The following is a 24,520-nucleotide window of genomic DNA, read 5'->3' as shown; positions in this document are numbered from 1 at the left end:
AAGCAAAACCTCATAACACCATCACACCTGTGCTCAGGAATACTTTCACAGTCACAGTGCTAACAATGAGCCATCATTTTGCATATAAAATACATCAAGCATTTGTCATCTTTCAAATATTTTATTTTAGTATTTTTAAATATGTTTAACACAACAAAGATATAAAACAATATATTAATTCAATCTGAGTTTAGAATCAAAACAATATTTACTTATTTACAGTATTCTACACTTCACTGGCATACCTTCTAGCCATTAGATAACACTATTTTCTCAGTCAGGACAAAACTGAAGTAACAGATCCATGTGAAAAGCCAGGCTTCCACATCCTTTTTAAGTACCATGCAGAATGCAGTTTGTGGTTTCTCAAATTTGACAACATTTCTTCTTTTTTGACAAAAGTGAATTGAAAGAGCAAAACTAAGTTACAGTTAGTCTTTCTAACTACACAGTCAGGGCCAATAAGTCAGGTTATTGTGCTCCACATTTATCACCTTAAGTTCTCACACACTTATTACAAACTGGCTTTTTAAATGTGCATGTCACTGAATTATGTACATAATACTCACTGCAAATTTGTTAGGACACGAGTGCTAAGTCTGCAGGATACTGCTATATGGAAGGTTCAGTGTTCAATAGGTTCAATACTGTAGTTTTTGAGGAGTTGTAAGGGTTTTTTGTGGTTTTCTTCATATAATGAACGAGACATCAGTAGGTTCACTCCAAAGAACTTTTTTTCCCCCAGGAATACTGTTTCAATTAGAATAGTGACAAGGTCAAAGATAAATCAGAAATATTTGTATTTTATAATTTTATAAACCAGTGGTCTATCAATTAACTCTTATTGTTGAAGTCTAATGCACAAAATAATTCAGAGGGTAAGCTGTCTCACTGCTAGGACTTCTGTCAAATATACTTCTCTCTTGGAAAGACTATGCTGGTATCTGCAGTTACAGGTCAGATTTCTAAAAAGGTTAAAAAATAGAATCTGTACTGTCTGTAGATTACTGCAAATCCTCCCTAACTCTTCAGTAGGAACTACATGGACATGATGAAAAACTATCACAGTTGGTTTACATTCCTTTTGTAACACTCTAGGTCCATAACATCTACTGTTTGGGTTTTTTGTTGTTGGTTTTTTTTTGTTTTTTCCCATGACTGATGTTTAAAAACCAAAAGGGCTTTCATACATCAGACAACTAGCTAAACAGTAATGGACAAGTCTAGCACTAAGCATGCAGGCAATGGTTAAAAAGCAAGGAGGTATTAACTGCTGCAAAACACTTTTACTGGTGTCTGAGCCCAACTCCTTCCTCTTTACTCTCTTTTTGGCACTACACAAGATACAACTGTACAGAAAAGAAGATTATAGGAACCTGTGCTTTTATCCTCCTTAGAGGGTTTCAGTAATTCTAAATAACATTATTTAACATGCTTGTATCAAAAATAACTTTTTGCCCCCAAATAATTTAACTGACCATTGCTTCTTAAAGTAATGTAATTATCAAGGTTGTATTCATTCTTTTGGGTTTTGACAGTTTCTTCTTTCAGAACCCAGTTAAGTAGAAATTTCTTTGAAATTGGAATGTTTTCTTCTCCAGTAGATAGGAGGGGACACATCAGAGAAAATCCAAAAGAAAGTGACATTACCTATTCCCATTACTGTAGGAGGATACCACACAGTATGCACTGGGCCTTATCCAAAATATGTTTAAACTAAAATGGTAACACTCTCTGAAGTCAAGAGTATTTAGTAATTTGCTTGAAGTTAAGCATACAAGTCAAGCAGTGCACTTATGGGATCTAATTCTTGCTAGTCTTGGACATTTAAATACTTCAGGCCTATCTACATTTCTGTAGTGACACTTTGTGTGTTACCATGTTTGCCACTGGACATGCAGATAAATTGCATATATGGAAGCTTTCTATAGCATTGTTCAAGATCAGCTGGAGAACCTTGCTTAAAGATCCTTTCATAAGTTTTTGTCAGTGTAATCAGAATTTGTTAAAAACCACATCTATAAAGGTCTAATTCTGTGCAGGTGCAATGTCATAACCCACTTTAGGGATCTTTCAGAAATGAAAAATTAAAGGCAAAAGGTTTAGGAAAGCTATCTGTGTCATAAGGTACAAATAAATCAAAGAAAAAGGATGGGGGAAGAGCCGGTGTGTCTATCATTTGCAGGTATGTGCACAAATATCCCCAAACTTATTAGGAAGAGCTCAACCCTATTGCCAAGTCTCAAATATTACTAAATTTGCTAAGCTAGCAAAAAAAAGTGACCCTCCCCTTCTTTTGTATATATGGTTACTAATTTCAGACTTTGCTACTTGATTCATTTGTGCACTCTGTAGTACTAATGTTGTTGAGACACTTGCACTTGCTGGCATTACACAGTAATTAATTAATTATTCTGGGTTCAGATTATGTGGGCACTCACACAGACCACAGAAGACAACTTAGCACAAAAGAGGTGCAACACGTGAAAGGAGAGCAGTGGTGGCATGTGAACATAAAGGAAGACATCCCTGAACATACTAAGCAATAAATCCAAGGCCCAAGGTGCTCTGCTGCCTTTACTTTGAAGTGTTTGTCAGCAACAGAAGCAGCAAAATGCTTTTAAAACACTGACTCACAAGGAGGTACAAAATGTTAAACCTATCAGTTACCTGCAACTTGTTTCCATCTAATTAACAATAAACTTACATTCCCAACCTTACAGACTGACTTCTGCCCTCTTGCAAGCAAGATCACATTTTTCTGTCTTCTATCACCTTCAAGCTTTCCTCTTGCATGTTTACAGACAGACACAATGAACTTCCAAAACAGCAGAGGACAATTACCCTGACAATGTTTCAATCCACTCCATTGCTAACAAAACCAACCATTTTATATTAGTTATCCTGCACTTAGGTATCTAGCATCAAGGGAAACAGCACAAAAGAACAAGCTTCTTTTAAAAAACAATGATAGACAAGGCTGATTTAAAACACAATTTACTTAAAGGAATTTGAAAATTAAATTAGAACAAAGAATCCTTACGTTTCAATGTATATGAACTTCATTACAAAAAGAAAAATTGAAATGATAGCTTTACTTTCTGTAAACATTGTTACACTGGGCTGTAGTTGAAAATTCTCCTGCATGTGTAAGTTGCAGAATAGTATTTCAGTTTAGATGCAGTTATGCCAGTTACTACTCAAATGGTTATTTTCAGAATCAACTGCTTTGCAAGTTTAATTGCATGCCTCTCCATATAACTCAGATTACAATCTTGCACATCCTGAGAACAGATGTTTCCTAGAGTTTAGAAAAACAGCACTCATAACTGTGTGCATTGCAAAGGCAAATATAAGTTAACAAATAGAGCTCTTTCATTATAAAGTCTCAAGAGGAATGTTCAAATTGCCTTTCTGAAATCAGAAAGTTAAGAGCAGCAAATGGCAAGTCTTTAAATCTTTCAGAATATTTTCTCCTTTTTTTTAAGTGTAAGCATACTCCCCCAATTTGGATGGCAAAAGCCATCAGGTTATGGTAGATTGAACAATATATTATTAAATCTGCAATTTTGCTAAAAACTGGAATGTTATAAATATAAAAAATCTCTGTAATAGTACAGTGTACATGTGCTCATTACAGTTGACAGAGATACTCCAAGATGCATAATTTTTCTGTGGAATAGGAGCTAAATTAAGTTACAAAAATAATATATACCATGAAGAGTGTAAGGTAGTCAAGTTATTACAATCAAGGTATATAAAAGGAACACAATACAGCAAGGAGTAGCCCACAGTAGGTTACAAGCCTCCAAACACAAAACCTTGCAAATTCCAAATGGATTCATTTCTGTGCACACACAAGTACAAAGTGCCCATTAAGTCAGCTTGTACCAAGCTGGGAATTATTTGTGTAACTTTCTAAAGCTGACTTACACTACATTTGCACATTTGAACTTGCAATAATCAAATTAAAATGTCTATGCCATTTTTATGATTTTGTACCTATCAGTTTTCATTAGCACAAATGTAATTTCAAGGCTCTACAGACAACATTAGTATTGTCCCCTTACAATCCACTGCCCAAGAGACCAGCAACCCTTGTGTGACCCTGCTCATGCATTATGGACTGAGTGTTGCTTTGAGGTTTTGGGAGATGTTTTATTGTGGGTTGTGGTTTGGTTTTTTTCAACAAGCAAAACTCAGCTGTTTATGGTATCTTTCAGGGTAGTAAATGAGCAACTTAAATTAAGAACTAGCCTCTTTTCATAGTTGTTAGAAAAACATATACTGTGTGTTTATATATATAACCAAACATACTGTGCATATATATATCCAGAGATAGTCACCATATTGTTGACACCAGAGTGCTAAAACATACATCAACATGAGCACTATTTCCAATACTCACTATTATTACTATTCCTGAAAGAGTTACTACATGCATTTCCCCATCCATTTACAGGACAGTAATATACACGAAGACAACTGTTCTTTTTTCCCAACATTAAAGAACTGCTCCTGAAAAGCATGCATGAGTTTGGGTATAAAGCAATTAAGACCACACAAAAGTTACTTTGTGGCTTTAAACTCACTAAAGCTAAGTTTACTTCCAGTGGATGTTCCACTTACTGTAACTCATTTAAACAGAAAAGGGAAAACTTTCAAGTGCTAGAACAACCATACAGACAACTGATAGACTAGACTAAATAAGTTCTCATTTAAAAAAATATCATCACTGCACAGCCACAAGGCAGACCTTCACTTTTGGCAACCTGTATGCAGACCATTTATGCTGTCAAGACTTGTAATTTAACAGTTAAGAGACCCTCTCAGCATGGAACTATACTGTTTTCTTCATTATGACACAGACCTCCTCAATTTTTAAATATACACAGTTTGTTTTAAAAATTACATGTATGACTGCTTTCAAAGAAAGGCTTTATAAAGTTTTAAATTTTTTGTCAGTATATGTAAAGGCTGGCACTCGGGTAACAAAGATTATCTGGACCTGTAAAGGGTGTGTTATATTCAATACATATTTCAGGTTAATGTTCCATAAACATTCACACAGAACCTTGCCAAGGGTAACAGTATTCTGGTTTATATTCATGCTTCACTGATAGCCTTTACCCATCCCTGCATTGTTTTCTGTTTTCACAAGGAGAAAACAAAACACATCCCTATAAAGTATGGAAACCCCATTTTATGACTAAAAATCCAAGAAACAAGGCAAGGAGGAGATCATGGAGTGAAAAATGTTACTTGACTTGCCCCTTGTAGCTAGCCTTGTAGGACCTTAGTCATAATGCTTCATAAAAATCTGAACTGACCCACACAGTCTTCAACCAATTAATCTTTTTAGTATAGTAGGTTTTGAAAAGGGCCAGCAATACTCATTGGGAACAGTACCATTGACATTGCATTCAAAAAAAGAAAACATAGGAAACCATATCCTTGCCCTCCTACTCTGATGATATGCTCTAGTGTTAGCCAATGTATGGTAATACAAAAAGAGCCTTGTCGTGATGTAAAAGGCAATGAAGACATCTATAGAATAATGTTCATGTGCAGCCAAAATGAAGAAGATTCCAAAGAGATTCAGGACCCAGGACAAGGTGTGCAAGAAGTTCCAGCTCCTTGGCGTATCTAGGAGAAAACAGAAAGTGATTAACCTTGACTGTCTCAAAATGCAGGCCCAGACATTCCAAACTTTTATACAGATTTTTCATCCAAAAACAAGATGAAGTTATTCTCTTCATTCAAAAATGTTGTATACAGGTCCAATAAATCCAACAAAAGCAACCACAAAAGTTATATATGTCTATCAGTTCATGACTTCATTTACAAATGCATTTCTGGATTAACAAGAGCATCCTCAAATGGTTTAGCACTCTGCAAATCAGAATTCTTTGTTCAACCAACTTTTTAATAAAAATCATGTCTTTCCTATGTTACAAGGAGGAAGATGTAATGAAAGCTGCATTACTGTGATTGCAGTCATTACATCACAGCTGAACTCAAACGAATTATCTTTGCTTGCTGTAACATGTATCAAATCCCTGTTGGTGTTTACAGAAGGGTACTGCTGTTTCATATATTCTCACTTGCCATGGGGTTTGGTGCTTGGCTTTATGGATTATACTAAATGTACAGAAAACTAGCCAGGTTTTGGCTGGCAGGAGCCAGTGGCAGGTACCTAGGGAAGGGAAGAGTAACAGACACCCCTAAGTATCTTCCCAAGTATTCTCCCAGCAGCAAGCCAGGAAGCCTTTCTAATTTCTTGGCTCACATGTCCATTGAAAAGTGCCTTATTCATTCCCCCATGGAAGGAGGTGGTGTTCCTTTCCTCACTGTGACTTGGCTGTCACAAACTTGAGAAAGAGAACAGCAATCTGAATTTGTATTTGTTTGCTTAAATGTTACACTTTGAACTTTTTGAGAAGGTCAAGGAGCAGCTATTCTTAATACTTAAGGACATTCAAATGTTTACACTCTCACACCTCTGTACATACTCTTAGGGACATTTGAGTATTGACACTCTGTACTCACATTCTGTGACAAAGAAGTTGAGCATGGTCAGGACGACAGTGTGACCACTGAACATGTAATCTCCACATGTATGCACTCCAGTCAGAGTCATTCCAAAGCCACTCCAAATTGCAAATGCCCGCTGGAGTTTGGCCCAAACATTGCCATACAACTGCAAAACAGTGATATTAACCTTTATTAAGTTCCAACTCCACGGCCCAAACAGTAGATCCCTAAAGTGAGCTGTACTGCACTATGTTTGTTTAATACTATTTATCAGGTTGTGTCTTTTATTAAAATGCAGGTTACACATCTTTGGATTTCACTGTGGCAATGAGTCACATTAGTAACTGCAATTACTAATTGCATTCATCATACCTCTTATGAATACTGGAATTTAGATCAAGTATTTTGTTGCAAGTGATTTACCCACAGAGCCTGCCACCTTTTTTTGAATGTGTTCAGTCTCCCAAATGTATCCTTATCAAGCTTTCCATTTGTTTAGTTCAAACCTCTCCTAACTAAAAGTTAGGATGAAACCATAAAATCCCACATTCTAAGAATATCCCTTCTGAGAAGGGGTGAAATAATAATAGTTTGTTGGGGTTTTTTCCAAAACCATGCAACCAACAAGACAGAGAAACGATTACTTTCCTTTCAGTCTTTCTTTATGAATTTAGTAGCTTAAGTGCACACACCTCTTTGAATTTCTCTGTTTTACAGTGTGAAACATTCTGAACAACTTTCCCCAAATAACCATATACTCTCCAGAGTGGCAAGTGCTTCTAGGATCCCTAGGGATGTTTGCCTGCCTATGGCAGTTAATGCAAGGACAAGGGAACAGGAGAGAAATATGATGTTCTTAAAAACACACATCTAACACTATGGTTGCAACAAGCTTAATCATGTCTTAAGTATTTTTTTCCAAAAAGAAACAGGAAAAATAATGTAAAGCACTTGAAGTTTTTACCTTTCCAGTACACTGCAAGTGCTGTCCTGGCACAGAGAGTGAGGTAACAAACATTGTAATGCAGCGTAATAGAAACACTGTCCCCATGAGGCTGCACAGCCTGCGCAGCAGAATGGATCTGGGAAAAGTACACAGGAACTGAGATCAGGGAAGTTATGATAGAAACATTCCACCTCACCCCAACTTAATCCCATTAAGTCCTGACATCATCACTGCAAGTTTCACAACAATTTTTTTTTCCCAATTAAGTAGTACTGTAAAAATAAGGCTCCACATGGCAGGGTGAGACATTGTAGCAAGCTTACTGTCACCAAAAGGTACAGCTCCACTCTGCAGCTACTCCCATGCTAGCTTTGGCACTCATACCTTCTGTTGGCAAACTGGTAAAATCAATGAACCAGTGAAAATTTAACTTAAGATACATATGCACACAAAAGCATTTTCTATCCCTCTGTGAAAGCAAATTGCCAGGCTGGCTCAGACATCCTGTGGTAATTCATTCCTGTGGCACTTTCTTATATACAAAGCTGTTAGAGCATGAGTGTATATACTGACAACTCTCTGAAATACCTATGTTCTGAAGGAAATTACTTATAAATATGGTAGAAAGGTGAATTCAGATTACTCCTTTGAAAGATTCACAAGCCATCAATCTTGATGAAATCCTCCCTAATCCATTTTAACAGAGACATACTAGGAGTTGACAAGATTCTTACAGAATGGAACTTCTTAAACAATCATAATAAATTCTTGTTGTGGTCTTTTCTCTGCATCAAAGGAGCAGTTAATTTGGATTTTATAAAATCTACCTGTGTTTGTGAAGCAGAAGAACCAAGAGCCAAATGTAGCAAAGAATTACACCACATACTTCAGTCATAGCAAAAGCCCATGGTATCCTAGGGACGCTAAAAAAAAAGACAAAGCAGAAAGTTAATACAAAGGCTTAATTTTTTTCCTAGTCTTGGTATTGAAAATAAGGGCATGTGAGGTTCTAACTTCAAAACTTATTTGCATTCATCTCACAACAGTATAAACTACAGTAAAAAATACTTTTGTTAGACTGAATGAAATATAGCATTTGAAATATATTCAGTTATGTTATCTCCTTCCTAATAATGTGCTTTCAGTTTCCACACATTTCACTAAGGGAAAATCTCTAGTATGCTCTCTTAATTCACATGTGACATACTAACAGGATGTGTTCCTCCACTATTGTTTCACAACAACCTTTTTCATTCAGACAAAAACTTGCATCATGTCAATTATGCTGCTTATGCTTGCAAGAATGCCATGTCAATGCAATGAATTAAATGCTGCAAGGCCAAAAACATTAAACACTCGTAATGAAGCAGAACTGCACAGAAAAGTATCAGGGAAAATAAAAATTGTTTTCAAAACTTCAGTAATAATCACTATATTAAAACATTTCAGCCTTCCCTGTCAAAAGATCTAAGACCTTCTTGCACTCATAAGGCACCAGTAACAATTTCCACTCTTCAGTTGCCAAAATACAGAACAACAGATTTCAAGAGGCTGCTCCTTGTACTTTTGTGCTTCCCCTGATACAAAGGGGTAGCAAAGCACCACTCAAACATGAGCTTTGTAGTAATCCTCTGTCACTGTTCTGTGAGCTGCTGCTTTCTGGCCTCCCCCATCCTCCTGCACACTGAATACCCAGGGAGCACCCTGGGAACAAAATCCAATAATGCCACAGCTCCTGTTCTCTCCGCCCTCTTCCACTCTGCTGGATGTGGTCTGTCCTTGATGAGTTATACATACATTTATGGAGGATTCTGCACTCTTATTCAAAAGATTAGAGTCTTACTGACTTCTTGAAAGCCATAAATGAAAATGGAAATTACTGGCAAGAATAGGAAGATCACAAAGGCTAAACTTTATAACAGTTTAGCTCATTTTTTAAAACTCCCTAGGCAGTTTAGTTCTCCATGGTGCAAGTGCTCTTTCTCAAAGGGAACATTTATTCTCTATTAAACGTGTTGTCAATGACTAGAATTCGACCTTTGCCATGTGTCTCTTCTTTGCCTGAAGTGAAATAGTTTCTTTAAAAAAATGAGCAGGTACTGCATAAGTCACAACAGTGGTTTAATAACCTGTTAAGAGATGCTGGTCTTTTCATTCAACTTGAGTTTCTCTAGACCATCTTCAGCAAGCTGACAGTGGGAAGGCAGTAAAAATACAGTACCAATGCTGTTCCCTTTCAGTTTTCTTGCTCACTCACAGATCAAAACATTCCTTCATCCAAAGTTTTTTAATATCTAGACACGTTAAGCTCCATGGCAGAAACTGGATTTCAGAAAATGCATATGGCTGCATATCTATGCCAGCTGACCATCACGCTTTTTACCAGAATGCAAGGATGGACAAAGTAATTTCTGTGTTGTAATGAGTTTAAGATGTAAAACTAAATATAAACTAGCTAGAACAACAGCTCAATTTATTTTCCCCTAAACCCAAATCTCTGCATCTACCTGATCCACATTTCTTTTAGCAGAAGGACTTACTAGACTTTTATTACTGTTTTGCAGAGGCATTTCTAGAGCACATGAAACTTCCTTCAAGAGCATATGAGACTTTGAAAACAGATAAAGGACAGCCTGTATTTTAACCATCACATTACTATTGTGTTTAGAAAGAAAATGTCTTACCTATCTAGAAATATGTCCGGCAGAGGTGGATATGTTTGCATGTCAGGTACTCGCTCATGTACTATCACCATGACAAATGATGTAAAGCCAAACACTATGAAGACATACACACAACTTAAAACTGTCTTCCAGTACTCTGGGTCCAGTCTTCGTGTGGCATGTTTGTTTTTTCCGTTTGCATATTGATACTGATCACCATTCAAGTCGGTCATTGGTCCATCATAGTCCCGAGGTACCTCACCATTACAAAACCAATCTCCCCCCTGTAGTGAACCAGCTGGGCACACCGTGCCAGCATGACCATCGCTGGTGTAACCCAGCTCTTCCAGGACATCAACGTGCTGCTTCTGCAGTTTGCGTATGGACAACATCAGCCTCTTGATATCCCCCAAGATCTTGATTTCCAGAGGAGGAGATCGCAAGTCATACTCAGTAAGTGTCAGCAGGGTAATTCCATCCAGCCTGTGTCTGTTGCACAAAAGATCCACGTACTCACAGAAGCCTTCCTCCTTCAGCCACCTGGCCACGTTCTTGGTGGTCCAGCGCCGAATGCAGAGCTGGGAACTGCCCGCCATCCTGCCCTGATCCGCCACTCACGCTCGCCTGCTGCACAGCCAGGAGAGACACAACACCAGAGTGTTCAACACACACCACTGAAATGCCAGCGTCTCTTGTGCCATTTCAGATGCTCAATTAGCCCAAGACATTTTACATAAGAGATAGCTAAAAAACAGACCTAATTTCTAAGGCAAGTATGCAATGCTTTTTTGTAATACTTGCCTTAGAAATCTAAATTAAGATTATCTTATTTGCTCCTAAATAGAAACCTAAAGTTTCCAAGAAGCAGAATATTTCCTAGACATATCCAGTATACTGTTCTAATATTGTTGCAAATAAATAAATAAATCCTGCTTTGTTAATTACATTAGGCAATGAAAATCAAATACTACTCTTTAAATACCAGCTTAATCATTAGACTTTTCCACTGTTTGCAGTTCATCAACTACACGAGGAAGTACAGCCAGCAAACACACAAAACTGAATTAAAGCTGAAATAATACATTTCAATACAGTCCAATATATCCCACTGTTTTAAAATACTACTGAAGCTTTGATGACATGACATTCCCCCACTCCTTCCAAGTAAACCTAAGTCTAGATATCTGCAACACTATTGAACTGAAGTATGCTAGTTGTATGATGATGGTACAACAATCCTATTTCTTTGTTTGATCTCAATAATTAAGATAGATACTTACTGAATTGTGAATCCTTTAAAATACTCAGCTTTCAAAAATAGCATTACTAGAAATTAAGTACTGGTTTAAGCTTCAAAGCATTTTTTAAATGGATGTGGTAATAGATAGCATAGTAACACACCAAAAACAGAAGAGAGGTATTCTCTTCATACAGATTTCTCAATAATTGTGTTCCTGACTCTAGAATATTTCATGAAGGAAGGAGAGTCAGCTCAGCAACATTTTAGTCACATGGTGGTGACAAGTCACCAGAAAAACAACCAAGAAAAAAGTTAACCACAGGACATTATGTGGAACACAACAGAACTCTGACAGGCTACCAGTGAAGTAAAAGTACTAAAGTGTTTATGCAATATTGAAGACCCACAGCAGTAGAGAATGGATTTGTGCATAATTTATATTTGGTGGCTCATGTACAGCTACCATCCAAGAAAGAGCTACAATTTCACAGCTCTTTTGTACTCGAAAAAAACAGTCTAATTAACTAAAATGCTTCAATCATGCCAACCAAATCTCAGAAAATACAAGGCACTACAATACTCTACTGCCACATACATCATTCAAGGCTTTCAGAATGAAAGCAAAGAAACAGTGTATTTAATCTATTATTTAGCTGCTGTCTATAGTAAACTGGTACTCAAATCCATCATGAATATTCACCACAGTTCTGCATCTTTTTCAGGGGCACAGCTCCTCCAAAAACAGAATGTCTTTCCTTTTCACTTCTTTTTTTTTAAGGAGGTACAGTACCTATTGTGCTCTTAATATAATTACTGGATGCAACTTTTTCTTCTGGCTTTCATCTAACAGAACCATAAAGTATTTTATACTATGTCAGAAAAGATTCAATTTGCCAAATGAGATTTCCCAGCAGTGCAAAAGCAATATTTTAGAAGAAAAATGAGCACACAAATCACACTTACCCTTCTAAAATAATTAAGGGCATAATACATCTGAAGATATTCTCTCAGGAATAGATGAAAACTTGTATATGAAAAGTATATTAAAAACTTGTACTTAATTAATTGCTAAAATTTCTCAATACTTCATATACAGTCAATAAGTATATAAGCTTTAACACCTTGATTTAAATAGTTGCCCAAAATTAAAAAAAAACCAAACTACTAGAATATCTGCATATGCTATATGCTTCCTTCTCCATATGAAAGGGTGTTTTCTCATTTTTATGTTATTGTGCTATTTCTGAAAGTGTAGCTCAAAAATAACTCTAATAATTATTTTGGTCACACAGCTAATGAAATAAATTATGATATTTAATTTGATTAAATGTCCTGGCTCACTCGCCTTGCAGTGGGATGGGGGGGGAGAACTGTAAAAAGGCAAACCCAAGGGGTTGAGGTAGGAACAGTTTAATAATGGTAATAAAGTAAAATACAGTAATAATTACGGTGAAAATAACAAAAAGAGAGAAGAACAACACCCAAGAAAGGCAAATGATGCACATTACAACTGCTCAGCACCTGCTGACCTCTGTCCAGCCAGTTTCCCAGCAGTGGTTGGCCCCTCTGGGCCAATCTTCCCCCTCCATTTATATACCAAGCAGGGCATTCCATGGTATGGAATGTTCTGTGGGCCAGGTTCAGGTCAGCTGTCCTGGCTGTGCTCTCTACCAGCTTCTTCTGCCCCTCCTCACTGGCAGAACAGGGGAAAATCAAAAACTCCTTGACTTAGGGTCAGCACCACTGAGCAACATCTAAAACATGAGTGTATTGTCAACATTGTTCTTATAATAATCCAAAACATCCAGTAAAAATAAACAAACTTGAGTTGCCAAACTGAACTTCCAGCTTTCTTTACTCAGAAAAACAGATTACATACAGAAAAGAAAAGAAGTTGTTAATCATAGTGAGTTTTATAACATAGTAATCATCATGGGTTTTCTAAAAGCAGTGAATGTAAACTCACCACACAAACACACTCAACTTACTGATGCTGTCTTCTAACCAAAGCAGCTTCTGAGGACAAAGGCAGGAAACTGTCCCTAACCTAAGAGAATTCTATCCACTTGTTACAAGTCAAGTAGCCTAACAGCAGCCTAGTTTTCCTTCATCTGGCATTGCTGGAATAAAAATCAACCCTTATTAAAGGTGTAATAAAAGTAACCTTACAACACTGAATCAGCACACCCATCAAAGGTCACTATGGGCTGGACCTGGGAGAAAGTCTACATTAACCTCAAGATGCAACTGATAGGACCTGCTCTGTTTTTAAACACTGTCAACAAAAGTACACTTAACCAACTGGAAAAGACAAAGAAATGACCACAAAACACAAATTTAAAATATTACACAGAGCAGGTAGCTAATTTCATCTCAACAGCAACAGGTAAACTCATTTTTCAATGACAAAGCAACTTTTTAAATCCTGAAACTGCCTTCCCTTTCAGACTACTCAATTGGTGACACTTGTGTGGTTTAAAGGGTAAAAGGCACTCTCCCTAATAATTGGAACACCTGGAATACAGTACAGAGCCCTGTGTGCAACTGCTCCTGCTCCTTTTTGAAGCTGAAGAATGCTGCATAACTAAAACACCACTAGACTGCTATGTAAGAATAACGCAGCAGAGGCCAAGTCCCCTAGATAACTGCAGCTCTCTTCTGAAAGGAAACAGCTCTGGAAACTACTTTGCCTTCCATATTACTAGTTTTATCACTGAACCAAATAATGGGTAACATTACTTAATGATGAATAACACACATGAGTAACACAAAGCAAGCACAGACCTAAGCGTCAGAGGGTAAAATATACTTTTCACCTGACATCAGCAATGTCTGTAGCTAGTCAGTGGATTATTTTCCTGGTACTGTGACTTAACACTTAGCAAGCCTGTCAATAGTATGTGTTGTGTGTCCCATTTTCTTGCACCAGCCTTTCAATTAACAGCATGAGCACAATGCATATGAACTGCATATGTATAAACATTTACTTTTTAGAAGAAAAACATTACTTTGTGAGCCATAAACATTCCTACAATTTGGCTGTGGCATCTTAAGAAATAAGATGCCTCTGAGGGGCTGACTATACCCTAGCTGACAGCAAAATTTCCTAGATGTATACCTAGAGAAAATTAACCTCCCTCAACATGATTGTCCATGATTCTATCATGTTCCCATCTACTGAACTGCTGCCAGTCAACCATTAATTCCCTAACTTTCTTAGCTTACAGACTTTGAGACTGTATATTGAGGCAAAAACGTGGGAAGTTGAATCTGCTTATCACTATTCTAGCCAAGGAAAAGCAGCATTAATATCACAGTAACATTAGGCTGCAAACTTGATTAGAGCAGTCAGAGCTAAGGGTTAAACAACCTAGTTAGGTCTGCAGCAGTTAGCAGAGTGCTGACTGGTTTTGTTTATTCTAGACACATATGCAAAATCTCTACTGGCACCATGACTGCTTTACCACCTGTCCTCAGGTACACGGGAGAGCCTTGCCCCTTGATTTTTTCCCCCTGGATTCATTTCCCACCATCCTGGAGAGCAATTTTAGGAAGGATGCTGAACAACCACCAGATCTCAAGTGATTTAACCTACATTTCTGTGTGAAGGTTTCAAGCTGCAGTTTGAAAACAGGCCATCCCAACTCGGCCCCGCTTCGCTGGGTCTGCTGGCCTAGGAGCACATCCCTCACGTCAGGGGAGAGGCTGTTCCCTGCACAGGCTGCCACTTCACCCATGTTGGTGGCCTTGGTTCCCCAGCACAAAAAAGCTACACAAAAACATGTGCTGAGCCAGCCTGCAATAATAAGGCTACTGTCACACACCAACTTAGCAATGCTGTGCTGGAAAAAGAACACACAGCACTGCCTTGTTATGCAGCACAAGGCTCAGCTACTCTGCTGACTCTGACTTACATGAGAAGCTTGTCACCTGCTCTTCCTGGAAACTCTAAATTCTTCAGTGCTTATTTAAAGCAAATAGCACCAAAGATTTCACTGCCATATAGCATACAGTGGCTTAGTCCTTACTTCCTAAATGCCACCAGATACATATAATACAGGAGGTGTCTTGTAAGCAGAAGGACAGAAAGAACACATGCAAAAACAATACATGATTTTTCAAGTTTTTAAATACAATGGCTACCATACTACATATAAAATTGATCGAACACAGCACAATGCCCACCATGAGACAACATATGGCATTTTCCTGAAGCAAGAATACAATCATTTCAAATGCATAAATATTGCTGTAAAACCTGCATTGAGTTTTAAATAGTGACTTTGGTATCATAAGTGAGATGATCAGCAGTAGCTTAACTGTACTCAGAGGTCTTAGTGCTATGTATGAAGGTAAGATAAGAAATCTCAAAGTAAAACTAGCTTAGTCTTAGGTTTTAAGCCATCAAGGAAGATGAGCTTTTTGAGAGTTATTTATTGAAGTGCAGCTTGTGGATCAAATATTAGCTGTATATTCTTAGCAGAGTCTTTCTGTTGAGACACCTCCATGCAAGAGTGACAGCAGCTACTACAGAAAGTCCTGAAAGTTAAACATGTTCGTCTTAAGAAGCACCAAGTACAGTTACATATTACATCAAAATGAACAGAATACAAGCTGCTCCCTGACTCTCACACCTCATTAAGCCAAACAGGTTGTGTTATACTCAAGTGAACACTAAGAGCAGCTCAGCTCCTAATCTACTAACCAGCTAACAAAACAAATTTTTATACTACTGCCATAATTCAAGACACACACAAGTGATTTTTAAACAACTGATCAAGTACTCCACCACTTATCTTAGGATGCCATTTACAGTACTTCACTACTATTTGACTAAGTTCTTGAACATTTTACATGCTAAATATCAAGTGTCAAATATTTTCCTTCTGGTTTCAAGTAGTGTATCCCTTCTGTGACAGAACGTTGGCTGCTCTTTATCCCCATACAACTTAGGAGTAACAACTCAAGTTTCTTTCTCCCCTTTTCTTCCCACACCCTCATCTTACAATGGAGATAGGAGAAGACATGAACAAACTCCCCATCCAAATGAATACCAGAACAATATCTGAAGTGAAACTATGTTTCATCTTACTCTCCACAAGTATTTACAATCTGATCTTTCTGGTCTAGTGAAAATCTAATAGCTTTCCTCATTTTAGATGCATTAAAGTAGGGAAGAAATAAAAATACTTCTAAAAGGCATGTGATTATCAAACAAACAGACACAGTGTAATATGGTTAGTGGACCTCAACCAGCTAAGTGGGCTGCAAAAGCACGCTCTGTATAAAGAAAAGCGATACCACAGAACTCAAAAGATCACAGTTCCTAGGCCAACCTGTATTTTTATATCCTACTAAAATAAACCCCCAACCAGCCAGCAAAAACAACACCACATAGAAGAGCAAACAAGATAATTTAAAATTCTTGTGCTTTACAAATGTACAGGACATTTCCTTCACATCTAAGCAGTACTTACACAACAAAACCTTACAAAACTTTACAAAATTCCTTTCACCTGGTATAAAAATCACTTCACACTACTCCTACAGGTTAGTTCCACCTTTCTTCTACATCACAGAAAGCAAAAGGAAGAAAAAGACACAGCCATTTCCTTACCTCTGATATTCAGCAAGATGCACCCCCTACCAAACAGGAGGGGCACTTAAATGCCAGGAAATGCCTTCTGAGCTCTTGCCACTCCAGAGCACAGCATGATCAGCTGCTCTGTGGAGGTGGCACAGACACCGTGTCCAGCTGCACAAGGGAGCTCTGTGGAGACAGAGCAGACATTACCAAGTTGAATCTTGCCATCAAGTCATCTTACAACACAGAATGAGCACTGCACATCAAAAATTTTTATAAAATTAATTTTGCAAACTGAAGCCTCAAATACAAAACCATGAGACCACTTCAACTTATTCCAAACGTTAACATTAACACTACCTTTCATTTGCCTCTTCCATTAACTTAGGCAGCTGGAAAAAGCTACCTTTTTGAAGTGTTGGGGGGTTTTACTAGCAATCAGCATAACTAAGTGAATAAGGCCACATAATGCATCAGTAATATAGATTTAAGAGACTGAGTGGGTAACAGTTCCAGCAGTTTCAACTTCTTTATGTTCAGGCCCTGAACTTGTATAAACACTCTCCCCACAGGCAGACCCCACCATTTAACCCTGAAACTCGAAGAGGACACATGCAAACCCGTAACAGCACTGTTCCATGCTGCCTTCTTAATAATCACAACCTACACACTCAACAGCATTTTTATTCAAAACTGAACATTTTGTCCTCAGAAGACACACCAATTTTATTTAAAAAAGTAACAAGAATATCTATTTTGACCGGTACAACCGTTTCGTTATCTGACTGTAAGACTGACACAAAGCATCTTTTCCAGGAACGATCTGTTCGCTGCGGAGGCTGACGCGGGAGTCACAAACCGCACGGGTCCCCTCTGCCCCCAGGCCCCACAACAAACCGCACAGGGTCCGCAGGCCCCGGCCCCTGGTGCCGTCCCACACCTCCACACACGCCTCTCCTAACGAGGCCGGCAAAGTTCCCCGAGAGCGGCAAAGCCGGGCTCAAGGGCTGACCCCTTCAGCGCGAAGCCCGCCGGCGACACGGCCCCAGCGCGCAGCTGGTGCTCCCGGGCCGGGCGCTCACGCTCGCCAGCGATGTGCCGGGCCGGGCGGGCGCGCCAACCACGGCGGAGCGGATTTCAGCGCGGACACACAGCACGGGAGGCTCGTCCGCCCCCCGGCAGGCGAAGCTGCTCTCTTCCCGCACAGCCTCTGCGGCGGGGCAGCCCTTTCGCCCGAGACCCGCGGGGCCCGCCTGCACCCCTGGGGTTGACGCCGCAGCGGGGGCAGCGATGGGGACCCGGTGGGCTCCAGCCTGCGGGGCGGCCCCGCGGGAAGGAAGGAAGAAAGGAAGGATGGAAGGGTCCCCAGTCCGGGCCTCCCGGGAAGGGCCCCGCGGCTCGCCCCGCCTCACCTGCCGCCGAGTGGCGGGGCCGCCGCGCCGGCCCTGGGCGCTGCGGCAGCGGCTCCTCCGCGCCCTGCCGGTGCCTCTGCCCGTGCCTCTCCTCGGCAGCGGCGGCGGCCACCGCCACCCCCCATCCCCCGTCCGGAAGCGGCGGCGGCAGCGCCGGCAGGCGGCGGCGGAAGGGGCGGGACGGGACGGAAGGACGAGGCCCCTGCCAGGAGGGGCTTCGAGCCGTGCTAGAGGTTTGGAATCGGTGGATGGGCAAATATTCCCATCCTTCAACTCAAAGCATACGCAAGGACAGAATAACAGAGGAAACATATAGGGCCTTCGTACTGTCAGCCTCAGAGCAGTCAGTTATTACAAAACATTTCAGTTGCACCATTGCTCTTTACTGATGTCTGTATAAAAAGAATAAAACTGGCTGTCAGCACGTGGCCGGCAGCGCTCAGTCACTGCGCGGGGATCCAAAGCACAGATGTGAACAGCACACATGACTTAGGAAAGCTTCAGCACGGCGCCGTAACTCTGGGAGCTCCATAGCCTACAAACAGCACAGGTGGAGGGGATGGAAGGAGACAGACAAACGAGAAGCAAATTGCTCCAGAAATAAATTTATTTTGGATACCCACTGTCTGGGGTAGCTGCCAGCCCTTTGCAACTGTTTGAGTAACAGTCAGAATTTGTTTTGTTGATGATGTAATTACTATGAGGTCCAAAAAAATCTTAAGTTGTAGCTTCAGTTGAAATAAAAAGGAGGTGCCAGTGTATCCATGAAGTTAATGACACTGCCTTTTTGCCTTTTCGGAGAAAGCGGCCGTCGGATCCTTGTTCTAAAAATAAAGAAAAAAATGTATTGCAAAGTTTATATGCTGCTAATAGTGAAACAAGAAAACTTGCATTTCAAAATTCTTCAAAGCTAAGTCAAGTTGTCGAGTCATCAAGCAATCCTTTGCAAATATGCACTCTTGTGCTATCTCAATTGTAATGAGATATGATATTCAGATGATATGATATTCAGAAGAGAAACTGTGAAGAAGATCTCAAAGCGTGAGAACATCTGCTCCTTTCCACAAGCCTTGGTTCAAAGATGCTTATCTCTATGCAGTCTGTTCTGTCCCGCTTTTGATTTTACACTAAATAATCTGTAGTTTCTCAAAATGAGTTGCTGAAGTTGGAAGGTGTGTTCCTCCGTTTTTGCCAGTTTAGCAGCATCTGCAAACAATGTAGGAATCAAGTGCAAATTCAGTCCTCGCAATGTTTTCCTTCTTTGCCGTTAAGGCACTAAATGAAAAACTGACGAATCTGAATCCACCAGTGACAAACACAAACATGTAAATCTGAAAAAAATCAAATGGACTTTGTCTTCCTGTTTATAATGGATCAATTAATAAAGCTGGTTGAAAATTGAAGTAATTTTGCTTACTCTAGTAATTTTTCTTACTTACACATATTTATGTTCAAAAACCCCTAGCATGTATCTGACAAGGAAAACAAAATTACAGGAGGGCAAGGCAAGTAAGTTAAATGAGATTTTGTGCTTCTCTATTTATGTGCATTCTCTGTTTTTTACATTAATTCCTCTCCACCAACTGCCAGTCAATCACAACTTTTTGCACACTTCCAAGTGCCAAGTTGGTAAAATCTACAATACATGGCTGCATTTGCTTCTATCTGAACAACTGGTTTAAACCAAAAATGTAAAAATAAGCACAAACTAAAATTAAAAATTGCTGCAAAAACAACTGTAGCAGGCTATGGAGCTGTCTTATCATAGAACAGTCACTGTGACAGCCTTAAGCACGTGCCCTGAAGCTAGCTCACCATTTGAGATCTCATTCTTTTCAGGAGAGGTACCAGGAAACTGCTGCTTTGTTCACAGTGCTATGGCTTTGTTGTTTTATTTTACATATAAACATGCACTAGGGTCTACCAGCTCACCAGATTGTAGGAAGGAAACAAAAATGGAAGCAGAAGTTTCCTAACCCTGCTTCCCTGTGCTGTGGCAAAACCGCAATCCACCTAAATGTTACATTCCAAATTCAGTCTCCAGACTTTAGAAGTTGGAAAATGAGCTGGATTTAGACATGCCTGTTACTCCAGGACTATCTGAAGTTTACAGATCCTAAGGCGTGTTATTCCAGCAACAGATTTCCATGCAGGGACCCCCTGGCCAAGAGCTGCATCCAGAGCAAAGGTGAAGCAGACAGATAGACAGACACATATAGAGTGGAGAGCAGTCCAGGCCTGGCTGTGGAGGCTGCTGGGCTGGTTTGCAGAAGCAATTTGCCCAGTGACAGGACAAGGAGTAATGGCCATAAGCAAAGACACAAAAAGTTCCACCTCTGTCGCAGACATTTTTTCATATAAATTTTTTCTTTGAGATTTGTTCATCTTCTGGGAAGCTGAGGCCCCAGAAAGAGAATGTAAACAATGATTATCAGCTGCTGTGGAATGCAATAAGATGCACCTGTGATTAGTTCATATTCTATGTGTGCAATTAAGGGCCAATCACAGGGCAAACTCTCTAAAACACAGTGACAGAGAACTCTCTTGTTTTTAGATTCTTTTCTGTGCTATTCTTAAGTTAGCAGCCTCTGCAACTTCTCTCCTTATTCTTTTTAGTATAGTTATAATGTATTATATATCATATATCAATAAATCTAACCTTCTGATCATGAAACAAGATTCTCATCCTTCTCTCACCCTGGAGACCTCATCAAATCGCTGTAATACACCTCAATGTGAGGAAGAGCTTCTTTATGTGGAGGTTGGAACAGGCTGCCCAGCAAGAGCATGAAGTCTCCTCTGGACACATTCCAAACACACCTGAATGGTTCCAGTGTCACCTGCTCTAGGTGACTCTGCCTTGGCAGGGAGTTCGGACTGGATGATCTCCAGGGATCACTTCCAACTCTAATTAATCTCTGATTCTGTGAGCCTCAGCACTGGAAAAAGGCTTGATGGTCAGTTTCCATCTCAAGTTATCACTGCTAATGGCATTTTTCTGCTCTAATTTCATCATCTAACAAATATTTTGAAAATTACTAAATAAGATTGCACAGAAAAGTAATAGAACATAATTTAAAACTTTAACACTTAGATATGTAATAGCTGCTTAGTTGTTGCACTTCAAAACTGAAAACTACTTCTTGCTAACATTTGATGATCTTTAAAAGGCTGAATTATCTAAATAGTTGGTGCTTTATTTAACAGAAATTTCCAATAAACCTCATTCTGTCACTTTGACTTATGCCACTTCATGCCATGTGACATGAAGGCATTGATGTAAGTTTGACAGGCAGTGCCAGTGCTGACAAGTCAGTTTGAGAATTTATGACAAATTATATGCTACATTTTTAAAACAACTGTGGATTGCCAAGGAAAAAAAGAGTGTTAAATGTGTAATAACACTGATGTATCTTTAGATTGAAAACAATTTATTCAATTCAAATAGTTATATTGATTTAATGTTCAGGCTGACAATGCAATAAAAGAAAGGAAATTTATATTGAAAATTCCCAACTAGCTTAGGTTACAATATATTACAGAGCATAGGAAAATTAGATGTGTTAATGTAATGGGCTTTTTTTCTTTTTTTAAAACATTGTCATTAAGTAATATTGTTAGCTTTAATAATTTGAAATAATCTATCTCAAATGTTAAGGACCTACACAGACAAAAAAGGGCGTCCACTGAACAGAGAACTAATTGCTTATGAAAATTCTTATTCAGCAAAGAATACACATGGCAAGGCAGGGGTATCTTTCACTAGAAGTGCTAGTTGATTTAAATAATGTTTTTTTTCCTTTTTCTGGGTTTGGGGTGGGGTTTTTGGTAATCTCATTTTTCTACAGATCAAGTCCTGCCTTATAATTTCTTCACAATCTCTGTACTTCAGTTGAAGCATACTTAGGTCAGTCGTGTGAACTTTCACACATTTATTTTATATTCAAATGTCTTAATTCTGCAATGGAAGAATAAGAGATTGAATGCCTAAGGACTAATCAAAGTAGTGAACCATAATCATTTTTCTAAGACAGAAAACATGCTTATTAGAAGAGAATAATAAAGAAAAAAGAAAAAGAATAAACTCCATACCCTCAGCAGACAAAATTGTTCCATGTGTTAAAAGCACTTTGTTGTGGATCACCAGAAAATGTGTCTCACTTACTTAGTGTCGCTCAAAATGTACCAGAGTTCAAATACTTATATTCTTCTTCAGTAGTTAACCATCCTAAAAATCAATCCTGAAAACAGGCTAATGAGTGAAATGATAAGAACCCTTTTGCAGCTGGAGACACTGTATCTATGAAATCCTATCTAACTGAACTGTCATGCTGTAACATTTTCACTATAAAAGCTGCCTTCTTTTAGGGTATGTGAAAGGTGTCTGGTTTTGCCTCTTTTTTCAGTAGAGAGATGGCATGGCATCAGTTAGAACTGATATGAGTATTTCCAAGGGAAGAAATAGAAGAGCCACCATGAATTTCCTGTTTCCAACTGCTGCACAATTTCCTGGCAATGCCATGTGCTACTAGAGCACCCCATGGCAATTTACACTGCTGCCACCTAATACATTATTAGCCAGGGACTGTTTGATTTAGATTATTGCACCAAGTGCTACCTTCTAAGCAATCACGAAGGCACAGTCTGGTTACAATGATGTCTGTTGCATGTTCCAAGATTAGGCATGCATTAATTTCAGCTAAAATAGCAGCTGTTTAATGTTCATATATAATTGCACACAAATTACAGTTGCCCAGCATTCAAACAGCCAGATGAACCACCAAATGATTGGAATCTCAAAAAGTATTTCCTGCACAGAGTGCTAAATTTGCCTCCATTCAGTGTGACCATATATCAGTCTGTTGCTTTCTACATCCTTTCTTAGCAGATATTGAAAGGGCCAGACAAGAAGCACCGATGTAGAGGCAAATCCATCTGAAAGCCAGGTCTCTGCCTCCTGTCTGTTTCAAAGGCAACTCCTGGCTAAAAAAGTTCAGTGGCTTTACCAAAGCCACATTTGCAGACTGTTAAATGTTTAGAAGATGTTAGATATAGAATGGCAAAGTTTTGAAATAGATGGATGTTATGCATACAAATTCAAGGCACAGAGGACTTGGGGATCACTTTTCTGGAGTTTGTGTTTTTCTGTCACCTTTCATAGCACAGATGAACTTTGAGTTCTTAGTCATTGCAGTTGGTGGAGAGGCCAGTAAAAGTCTTACAGCTGAAAAGGGCTAGACCTAGCCATGAGTTTCGTCTTTTTCACAGAACTTGATTAACAACAAATGGGCTGGGGTTACATTTATAAAAAACTGATAGTAAAGCCTCACCTTGAGTCTCCACCCAGAAACCTGAGAAAAGTAAACTAAATTGAACAGCTTAACCTGCTCATTCAGTTGATTTTCCTGATTCAAGGGCACTCATCAATCAGCTTAAAGCACAGTATTTTACTGAAACAACTACAAACCCAAGAACAAAACAGAAAAACAAGGTAATGTATTAAGGGCATATACATAGTGCTTGAAATAGAACTTTAGCCATTTTTCCAGTCTTCTCCTCTGCTGGGTCTGCCAGCTGGTTGCCTGACCCACAGCAGAGCCTGGCTGCCTGTCCCACTATGCTCTCTAAATAAGCACTGCAGCACTGGTACTTGTAGTTTCCCTCATTATTTTAGGTCAGAACATGTATGGCAGTGGGGAGTAAGAAGTCTCTTTGTATACCAGAAGCTTTTAAACAGTTTCTTCCCTAAATACCACAGAGTATAAGTCATTTCTGCTTCATGAAATATTTTATACAAAGTCTCTTTTCCCTTGCTGCATGTAATTTTTTCCTCTGAAGCTGGAAACCATTGCATTGTATTATGATGATCTCTCATCTCCTAATTAGTCCGGATTTTAATACATAAATCCATTCCATACATACATTCCATTCCAGCTTGAAATGTCCATGATATACCTCTTGATAAAATAAAGCAAATCCATCATAGTATGTCAATGCATATGGAATGAAGGTGGCTCAGACCTCACCAAGAATTCCTTCTTGGAATGACCTTTTTTTCTACAGGGGAAACTCTTAGCAATAAGCTTCTCCTCTTGGGTCACCTTCTCTCCTGGACTGCCAGGCTTACAGAGGAAAAGCATC

At 39.1% G+C, this 24,520-nt stretch overlaps 1 protein-coding gene across 2 annotated transcripts; it reads right to left on the bottom strand.

The window, feature by feature from the left end:
* Window positions 1-101: 101 nt before the first annotated feature.
* On the bottom strand, window positions 102-18,448 carry SAMD8 (sterile alpha motif domain containing 8). 2 transcript variants are annotated; one of them, XM_054277006.1, is made up of 7 exons: window positions 18,380-18,448; window positions 17,001-17,153; window positions 10,165-10,770; window positions 8,308-8,403; window positions 7,499-7,616; window positions 6,550-6,700; window positions 102-5,646 (listed from the first exon to the last, which is right to left on the bottom strand). In XM_054277006.1, exons 3-7 carry the CDS (start codon window positions 10,737-10,739, stop codon window positions 5,342-5,344), a joined length of 1,245 nt encoding a protein of 414 aa, XP_054132981.1. In that variant the 5' UTR covers window positions 10,740-10,770; window positions 17,001-17,153; window positions 18,380-18,448; the 3' UTR covers window positions 102-5,341. The 2 variants fall into 2 exon arrangements, with proteins under 2 accessions (XP_054132981.1, XP_054132982.1); XM_054277007.1 differs by having other exon boundaries at window positions 10,165-10,767.
* Window positions 18,449-24,520: the final 6,072 nt, after the last annotated feature.

This window comes from Melozone crissalis, unplaced genomic scaffold (assembly GCF_028551555.1).
Source record: "Melozone crissalis strain CALT ecotype California unplaced genomic scaffold, PUWL_Pcris_2 ptg000019l_1, whole genome shotgun sequence".
Lineage (NCBI taxonomy): Eukaryota > Metazoa > Chordata > Aves > Passeriformes > Passerellidae > Melozone > Melozone crissalis.
Note: the sequence above shows the minus strand (reverse complement) of the source record. Positions and strands in the feature narration are given on the sequence as shown.